Source organism: Oratosquilla oratoria, chromosome 14 (genome assembly GCF_046742065.1).
Source record: "Oratosquilla oratoria isolate Oo_2021 chromosome 14, ASM4674206v1, whole genome shotgun sequence".
NCBI lineage: Eukaryota > Metazoa > Arthropoda > Malacostraca > Stomatopoda > Squillidae > Oratosquilla > Oratosquilla oratoria.
Window position 1 is genome coordinate 32,963,199 of NC_134790.1, and position 10,000 is coordinate 32,973,198.

General features: G+C 42.6%; 1 protein-coding gene across 1 annotated transcript in view; it reads right to left on the bottom strand.

Annotated features, from left to right (window-relative positions):
• The window catches only part of LOC143032614 (uncharacterized), a 164,457-nt gene that overhangs the window by 40,929 nt on the left and 113,528 nt on the right, over positions 1–10,000 (bottom strand). Inside the window, exon 7 of the mRNA XM_076197487.1 lies at positions 4,850–4,957. Coding sequence (XP_076053602.1) covers positions 4,850–4,957 — 108 coding nt within the window. The remainder of the gene's footprint in view (positions 1–4,849; positions 4,958–10,000) is intronic.

The following is a 10,000-nucleotide window of genomic DNA, read 5'->3' on the forward strand; positions in this document are numbered from 1 at the left end:
CCTACATTCTACCTCCAACTTCCATTTGAATAACTAGAATGACTTCTCTTACATCTAGACACACACCTTTCAACAGTATGTCTAACATTTGTATAGTTTTATAATCCTTTAGTTTATCATTTAACTTTGTTACATATGACGGAAAGATAATCTAATATTTGGAGATTTGAAAAATAGTATAGTGTAACTGAAGTCGTTTTCACTCGAACGAACTCTCAACTGTCGGCGCTGATGAAACCCATGGCAGCCCAGTGTGATAGCCCCTTATGCACCTGTCATTCAGTCACTGAAAGGGAGGTTGCCACGAGGCTGAAGGTTCTCCAAATATCGTAAAAAAGTAATTTGTGAGGTACATTGTCAAAGATTTCCCCAGATCTAGATACACACCATCCACCCAACCGCTTTTTTTTTTTTTTTTTTTTTTTTTTTTTTTGTTGTTGTAGCGCGGTAGTCTCTCAGGTAAAGGGTAGCGAATTTAAGACACATACCTCTCCATTTCTCAATCCTAAACGGTTGTCCGCCAAAATGTCCATCTTCTCTAGATATTTTGATAATTTGTCTTTCATAGTTCTATCACGCAATTCAATATAATACTGGTTAGAAACACTAGTCTATATATAATTCAGGGGTCTCCTTATTTTCTTCTTTATAGATTGGTACCACATTAGACTTCTTCCAATCTCAAGTCGCTATCCCTTATTCCAGTAAACGCACAATTAAGCTGTACATCTTGTCCATAGGTTTTCTGCACTCCTTCATTTGCCTGGGCTTGCCTTAAATCTAGGACTTCAAGAAGTTTATGCCATTCCTTCATTTCCGCTTTTATATCCTTGAACACAACATTTCTGACCACTATTCTTTACACAATCTCTTTCCTTAGCAAATACCGATTGGAAACTTTTGTTCATTTCAACTTGTAGGTGACTTCACATATAATTCCTTCTACTTTTGGGCTTGTGTGTGTCCTGTATTATGTGTTGTGTTGTATGTATGTGTTTTTGTGCATGTGTATGTGTGTTTGTGTAAGTGTGTGTACATGTGTTTTTTGCATGTGTGCGGGCGCTCGCTCTCGTGTGGTGTGTGTGTGTGTGTGTGTATTCACCTTGGTCTTTGGATCGCGTGTTGGACTCGTGATCGACAGCTATTTCCCTCCCGGAAGAGAGCTTAGAGCTCGTATGACCGATCTATGGGTAATGCTATGACCTTACACCTACACCCACCCACCCAACTCCCCGCCCACGAGAGTCGAAGTAACGACCCGAAGCGCAGCGATACCGAAATAATTTCAGCCCTGGGCAGGATTCGAACCAGGTACTGCCGCACCTCCGTACTGGCAGTCCAGTACTCTATCAACCGCGCCACCGAGCCTTTTGTGTTTTGTGTGTGTGTGTGTGTCTGTGTGTGTTTGTACGCACATAAGCTTGCTAAAAGATTCCACGTTAATCTCTTGGGATCAAAGTTTTTAAGACAAAACTTTTGTTGGACTCAGAAGCAAGTCATGAGCTTGTGTTATAAAAAAGTAAACAAGTTGAGGCTTGGGTTCAAGGATTTACATACTCATGAGGGGATTGTAAGCTCAGTCCTTCGTGTTAGTTACTTATATTGAATCTAACTTGTTTGAAACAACTAAGTCCTAAAATATTTTTCTAGCTTATTGCAGATTATTTTTATCTAAATAAGAAGAAAAAATAGAAGGAAGGTGTCTGTTGTTAGACAAAATAAAATCTTCAAAGGTCATCAAGTTGGGTTAAAGAGGTTCATCTAATCAGTGATTTTTTTCGTACAAGACTTGTTACATGTGGATGACCTTGTCGAAATGTTCATCTCTTAATCGTCAGAGCTCTTGCAGTCATACAAATAATCAACTCTACCCACCATCATTAAGGTATCAGCTTTAAAGGGGCATTTTGGGCATAAAATTACGAACGCCTGTAGCATAATCCGGAGGCCATTTTTGTAGTTACCCCTAAACATTTGATGAATTCCGGTTGCAACAGTTTTTGTAGCTCTCAAAACCTGATTTAATCCAGTGTAATTATATTCTCCTTTTCCGGGTAGTAACTATGTTGGATAAAAAAAGACTTACTTTATTATGCCAAACACAGATTCCAATGAAAAAAGTATCATCAGGTGAAAGAATTGCGTTGTGGCTTTATAACACGAACACATACTCGTAGATCTCGGATTGATTGGAATGTGAAAATAGTTGGGCACTAAATAGTAAAACTTGATTGACCTAAAAACCGGAAATCCTATTCATACTCTCGGACATAGACAATGTGGTTATTTACTTTGTTTATATCTTACGTGGTGGGACTGCAACTTATGCTGTGGAAGTATATCAATGACGGTTTTCAACAGGACAGGTCCCTGACTGACAATGTTTACTGATGCCCATCAACAGGTTTCGGAGGAGCCCCTAAGGGACGAGTGTTTACTAATGTCCACCAACAATTCCTGGACGAGCCCCTGAGGGACAAATGTTTACTAATGACCACCAACAGTTCCCGGACAAGCCCCTGAGGGACAAGTGTTTACTAATGTCTATCAATAGTTTCCGGACGAGCCCCTGACTGAAGAGAGTTTACTGATGCCCATCAACAGGTTTCGGAGGAGCCCCTAAGGGACGAGTGTTTACTAATGTCCACCAACAATTCCTGGACGAGCCCCTGAGGGACAAATGTTTACTAATGACCACCAAGAGTTCCCGAATAAGCCCCTGAGGGACAAGTGTTTACTAATGTCTATCAATAGTTCCCGGACGAGCCCCTGACTGAAGAGAGTTTACTGATGTTCATCAACAGTTTCCAGGATTTAAGGTACGTTTTACTAGGTGAGATTACAAGCCTACCATAGCCAAGGTACTTTGAAGCTCGAAGCAAAACAGCCCAATTCAAAAACAAAGAATTAGTGCTCTAGAGTCTAGACAATCGTTTGACGATCCTCATTGAGCCATGAACGATCATCGTTGAGCGATAATCGCACCGAGGAAAAAGTACCTTTAGGCTCTTTTACATGTGTGATGAGAGGTGCGAGATGTCCCCGACAACGAAATGGGCCACTGTTGAGGAACATTAATGAAAATAACAGATCATAGAACACAAATCTGATAAACTGCTGAACGCGTACACATTCAGTAATCACTGGGAATCAAAAAAATGGACATTCAACATTAAGTGCCGGAATAATCCCCGGATTATGTCTTCAAGGTCACGACAAAAGCTTGTGTTATATCCTGTGCATCTATCAAGCCTAGTGACTCAATTCACTATTTGATGGAAAGTATTTCAGGCTTATACTGTAAAATCACTCTCTAAACGGTGATATCCATAAATTATTTTGTTTTGGCTAAGAACAGACGCTGTTACTAGGCAAAGAGGATGCTAGCAGGTCGAGCGGATAAGAGCGTCGCTACTTGCGGCGGAGGTCGCAGTGATGGCGGTTCGAACCCTGTCACTGCGAGTTGGACCAAGGGCATGGTTAATTAAATTCCTGACTACAAAGTCCTCTGTAAGGGGCACCGTCCTAGCCTTCTGATATGGGGAGTTCGCGACGTTAAATCGAATCAAGAGGATAATAGTATCATAGTATCGAAGGGTTCTATACTATATTGATAATCTTGGAGAGGTAATATATTTTAGAGATCTTTTTTCTGGTCATCGAAAGGCGATTGTATTAATGTGAAGGACCCTCACCACAACGAAGTAAAAAAAAAAAAAAAAAAAAAAAAAAAAAAAAAAAAAAAAAAAAAAAAAAAAAAAAAAAAAAAAAAAAAAAAAAAACACTCCCGGCTTGGAGAACAACAGCAACAAGTTGTAGCTGTTGTTGTTGTTGTCATTTGCAGGAAATTGGTGAAAGTATGAAACCAACAAACCAAAAGATATTTCAGAATGTGCAGTGGTTTAACCGGATGGAAGAATGCCAACGTTTTTATGATAAACACGAAATTGAAAAGACAACAATGAAAGGCATGGGAATTAGTTGAGGAAGAAAAATGAAACCCGGACAGAGTTGAGTTAAAAATGGGAACACTAATCAAGAAGAATAATTAAAGTTGAGCAGAGGTAAGTTAGAAATGTGAGAACTAGACAATATGTGAAAAGAACGTCTTTTAATTTTTCCCGTTCCAACTATCCTACTCCTTTTCTCTCCCATTCCCTGCACCATACGACTCTTCTACTTTATCTATAGCTTCAACTTTAACACCCTTTCATAATTTTCCTACAATATTTCTCTATTTTTTGGGGTTTCCCCATCTATCCCTATCTATATTCTTCTTCTACGTGTTCCCTGTTCACCTCTCTATCATTTTATCCTCTTATTATTTCCTACTTACCTTTATTAGGTCTTATCCCCTTTCCTTGCTCTTTTTTCCTCTCTTCACTGTTCCCTTTTTCCTACACATTCACTTCCCTTCCTACATTTCCTATATATCTTTTTTTTTTCCATTTCTTTCATAATCCTGTTCCTCTTGCTCCTATTTATCTTTTATCTTTACTCATTATCGCTCCCTTTAACTCCACCTCATCTGTTTCTTTTCTGTCCCGTTTTTCTGATCTTTATAATTTTCCTAATTCTTTTATATTCTCTATCTCTCCTATTAACTCTCCCCTTATTCAACGTTCTTTTCCTCTCTTCTTTAATTCCTTTTCGCAGATTTATGGCATTATATCTTCCCGGAATCATTCTCCCCATCCTCCGAACCCCCCTTAAACGACCCCACGAACCCTGTAGAACCCCCCCTCCCTGAATACCCCCCCAGAAAAACTCAACCCCCTAAACCCACCCAACCCCCCATTCACCCCTTAACCCCACTTACCTCCCGAAAAGATACCTTTGGGATACATACCTGTCAGTCCGTCCTTGTCTTCAGCAGCCACGTTGGACCCGGCGTTGACGAGGGCGAGGATGGCATCGGCACTGCCTGAAGGACAGTACACGTGAGACGTCCGCGTTTCTGCCAAGACAACAGCACATGCAACAGCAAAAAACAACACAGCGACAGCGACAGTGGTAGCGAGAGTGGTAGCTCGCCCGACCGCACGGCACCCGGGTCGTTTCACCACGCGCCCCCTGAGGACGACCATCCCTGGTCAGGAGCCTCCTCCTCAGGTCGGGTCCTGAGCCGAGGTAGTGGCAGGAGGGCGTGGTCGTCGTCGTAGGGTCGAGGGCGGGGTGAATGGGCGGAGCCGGCGGTGGGGTGCGGAGGTCGGACCGATCGCGCTAATGGGAACTCGCGAAAACAGAGAACTCACATCAAAACATTTTAATTTTTCTTTCTGTGAGAAATTTGAGCTGTACCAACATCCACCAGGTCGCTTAATGAGGGATCGAGGGAAAATAAAAAAAAATATATTGGTGATATTTGATTTAATTGATACTGAATTAATTCAAGTGATACTAAATTAATTTAATTGATAATGACCGTGTCAAGATATCAAATATCATAGAAAATATATAAAAAGCTACAAGTATGTACTAAAAGTACAGGAAAAGTCATGATTATAAATATTCTAAATATTGACGTCCTTATTTTCAATAATGACCATAAGAGACTCCTTTAGAGTAGATTGTATTAAGTTATAATTCTTTTTCATTGCAAAAAATAATCGAAAACAATGTTCGTTTGATTTATATATATATATATATATATATATATATATATATATATATATATATATATTTGAAATTCTTGTCAATATGGTAACAAGTTCTTGAATGAATTTTTTTCGAGTTTTACTTGCATCAGTTTTCACGACCGATTTTTGGAAATTGTCTTAAAAAAAATTTCATTTCTGGTTCTGTGACGTTATGAAACTCAGTCCGTCCTCCGCACGGCCGATAAGGGGACCAGGGAGGAGGGAAAGTGGGGGGAGGGGGACAAAGGGGGGGACTTGCATGTTGGAGTCTAAACCAGCATGGGGAAAAGTCCTTATTTCCAAAAAAGGACAAATATTATTGAAAAAAACATGGATGACAAACACATAATCTACAAATACATTCATATGCCTGGAATGACACTAAGGACATAGTCAAAATATTCTTAAAAACTTAAACAAATTTATCTGGAATTTGAAGTTATTGCTTTTAGTTAGACACCCACCATGCAGGTCTTTAGAGAAAGTGAATGTGATGACAAAAAAAAAAAAGGAAAAAGAAAAAGGAAAAGAGGAAAGAATTTTGATAAACTTAAAGCAAAGCCATGTAATTAAAAAGCCAATTGATGTGAAAGAGTTCCTGCAAAAAATTCTGAAATTTTCAAAATGCAAAAAACACACACAGGGCTGCAGTGGACAGCAAGAGATCTTGCTTGCAGTGAATATCCATGCGTCTTTATTTTTGTGAGTAAAAAAAGAAAATAGTCACAAATTGAAACAAAATAATTCAAATAGGACAGATTATTTTTGGATTACAAGTAAATTAAGTACGAAACACAGAAACACAAATGTATTTGTTATATATATATGTATGATAAAAACATGATAAAAAATGCACACTATGGCAAGACCCGTATCCAAAATGTGACCAGGCAAGACAGAAAGGCACCCGTGTGCGCAATCATACACACATTCACATTCACATTCACATTCACACACACACACACACACACACACACACACACACACACACACACACACACACACACACACACACACACACACACACACACACACACACACACACACACTAGAAACCGTTACATTCTCATTGAGCAAGAGAATAGTTGTGTATTGTAAGGTCCGAGTATTACCTAATGATTGGGATATCTTAGGTTTGAGCTCTCATTCGGCAGGGCAGTAACTGTCGATCACGATTCCAGCACGTGATCAAAGGCCATAGTGGCGAATCACACGACAGGTGGCAGGAGATAATGACAACGAAGAAGCGAGTGAGGTGGTGCGGAGGACAGCCGAGAGAAGAGGGAACGTGAGGGAGCAAGTGGAAGAAGGCTGCAAATGAGCTTGTCAGTATTCAAAGACCAAAAACATGTAGCGGGTTTGAAAGAAGGCCAAAGGTGGGCATGGAGGGAAGGAACTTGTGGAAGAAGGTGCAGGATGACCGAGAGGACAGGCGAAGGGAGCGAGGGGAGAACCAGATGTTGAGGAAAGAGTCTGGTGGTTTTTAAGGAGGATGGGTCAGGGGAGCAAGAAGGGAGGGGAACGGGGGCAGAGGAGGGGGATGTGGCTGCTAAAGGAAGGGGGCAGAGGAGGGATCAGAGGAGGGGAGCTGAGGTGTGGGGGGCAAAGGAATGGGGGGGACAGTGAAGGTTACTGCTAAAATTAGGGGGAAGAAAAGGGAGGTTGAGGAATGGGGGAGCAAAGGAGGGGGCTGAGAAGAGGACAGAGGAATGGGGGGAAGAGAAGGGGGTTAAAGGAATGGGGGAGGAGGGGGCAAAGGAGTGAGGGAGGAGGGGGCAGAGGAGTGGGGACAGAGGAGATGAACAGAGGAAGGGGATGTGACTGCTAAAGGGAAAGGGAAGTGTGAAGAACAAGAGTACAGTGAATTCAGCAATGTTCTCGTAAAAATCTCTACTGGTGAGTGGATGAGCGGGAGGTGACGGAGTGGCGGGGAGAACGCTTTTAAGCTCTTCCTTACAGAATGAAACTCTGAGTTCATTCATCTGAAAGAAACTTCTCAACGCGCCAATAGGGTCAAGGAAAAGGAGATGGGGAGGAGGAGGAGGACGGTGGGGGAGGGGAGAAGATGGGGGAGCGGAAAAGGAGTAACAGAAGGAGCAGTTGAGGAGGAGGATGCGGAGGAGAAAGAGATAAAGATAGAAGAGGAGGAGGAGAAGGGAGAAGAAAAGGAGGAGGAGGAAGAGGAGGTGGAAAAGAGAAGAAGGAGGAGAAGGAAGAGGAGGAAGAAAAGGCGAAGGAGGAGGGTAAGGAGGAGAAAGGGGAGGTGGAAGATGAGACGTAGAAGGAAAATGAGGAAGAGAAGGCTAACGAGGAGGGTAAGGAGAAGAAAAAGACGAAGGTGGCGGAGGAGGAGGTTGAGAAGGAGGAGGAGAAGGAAGGAGGAGAAGGAAGAGGAGGAGAAAGAAGAGGAGGAGAAGGAAGAAGAGGAGATGGGCTATCACAGCTTCTGAGGGGGCAAATTGGAGGCGTCGAGGAGCTTCTCAAGTTTCCGGCAACAGGAGATTACGAAAGTTTCGAGTTCTTCGTGAGAGAAGAAGGATTGTGTGATGTCGCCTGATTGACCAGGCACCGAGCACCCGATACGAGATCAGTCGGGGGTGTCTCTAACGAACAAGAATAACAAGGATGTTCTGGTTTTCATCGGCTTAAAGAAACAAAAGTGGGAAAGAGAGATAGATAATGAAATGGGATTATGTTTCGTCGATAATAACTAGCGCTTCTATCCTTGGGGGGTACTTTGTCTCGCGCCTTCCTCATGATCAGTATTTCTACTATGGTTCCGCGTTGGATTCTCAGTCAGGTTTAACATCTCCCTATAGAGCGAGAGCGAGAGTGAGAGATGGAAAGGGAAAGGGAAAGGGAGAGGGAAAGGGAAAGGAAAAAGGGAAAGGAAAAAGAAAAGGAAAAGGAAAAGGAAAAGGAAAAGGAAAAGGGAGAGGGCGAGGGAGAGGGAGAGGGAGAGGGACGGGAAAGGGAAAGTGAAAGGGAAAGGAAGAGGGAGAGGGAGAGGGAGGGGGAGAGGGAGAAGGAGGGAGAGAGGGAAAGGGAGGGGGAGAGGGAGAGGGAGAGGGAGAGGGAGGGTGAAAGGGAAAGGGAAAGGGAAAGGGAGAGGGAGAGGGAGAGGGAGGGTGAAAGGGAAAGGGAAAGGAAAGGGAGAGGGAGAGGGAGAGGGAGGGAGAAGGAGGTTGAAAGGGAAAGGGAGAGGGAGAGGGAGAGGGAGAGGGAGAGGGAGATGGAGAGGGAGGGGGGAAGGGAAAGGGAGAGGGATAAGGATAGGGAGAGGGAGAGGGAGAAGGAGAAGGAGAGGGAGAGGGAGAGGGAGAGGGAGAGGGAGAGGGAGAGGGAGAGGGAGAGGGAGAGGGAGAGAGAGGGAGAGGGAGAGGGAGAGGGAGATGGAGAGGGAGAGGGAGATGGATAGGGAGGGGGAGGGGAGAGGGATAGGGAGAGGGAGTTGGAGATGGAGAGAGGGAGGGGGAGGGAGAGGGAGGGGAAGGGAAAGGGAAAGGGAGGGGGAGAAGGAGAGGCAGAGGCAGAGGGAGAAAGGGAAGATGAAATCAATTACCCGAGAGAGAGAAAAAAAGTTATCCAAGTGCAAGAAACAGTGCAGAGAAAAATCTGTTAACGATGACTTTGGGAGAAACACAGAGGAGGTGAAACAGAGTGGAACACTGGGAGGCAGTTCACTAAGAGACGCTAACAAGATTAACTTTAGATTCATCTAAGTCTAAACGTTTTATACGTCAAAACTAGAAACGTAAAAGGTCTTAATCTCTTTTTGGAGCATTGGGTTATTTTCATTTTGTGCACATTTAAGAACTTATATATTCTTTCTGGCCAACACCAGACAATTTGGTTCTGTTTGAAGACAACCTTTGGTTGAATTGAGGTTGTGCACTGGGTGTGACACGTGTAACGGCATAGGTCCGGCCTGCGCATGCGCGGAATTCGGTGTTTGTAAACAAACAGATGACGTGGCAGACATGGTCTTGACAGGTCTTCAGGATAGAAGTGTTCTTGCAATAACGCCAACAATCGGTCAGACGCATCATTTTAAGCATTACAGGTAGGTACAATGTATATATATATATATATATATATATATATATATATAAATATATATATATATTATGTATATATAGATACATATGTACATTATATACCTAGCATAACCTAAGTTATCAATAACTTAGTATAACCAACCTAAGATACCACTAATTTACCTGATGTGATATAACTGCTCTACACACCTGTCCTAATTAACCTTACTTCTAACTTGTTTCGTCTAACTTCTTACCCACCGGCTCGTCAGTAAATTTTACCGTTTTCTCGCAACTGAAGCATTTATGACAGAAAAGTTTTAG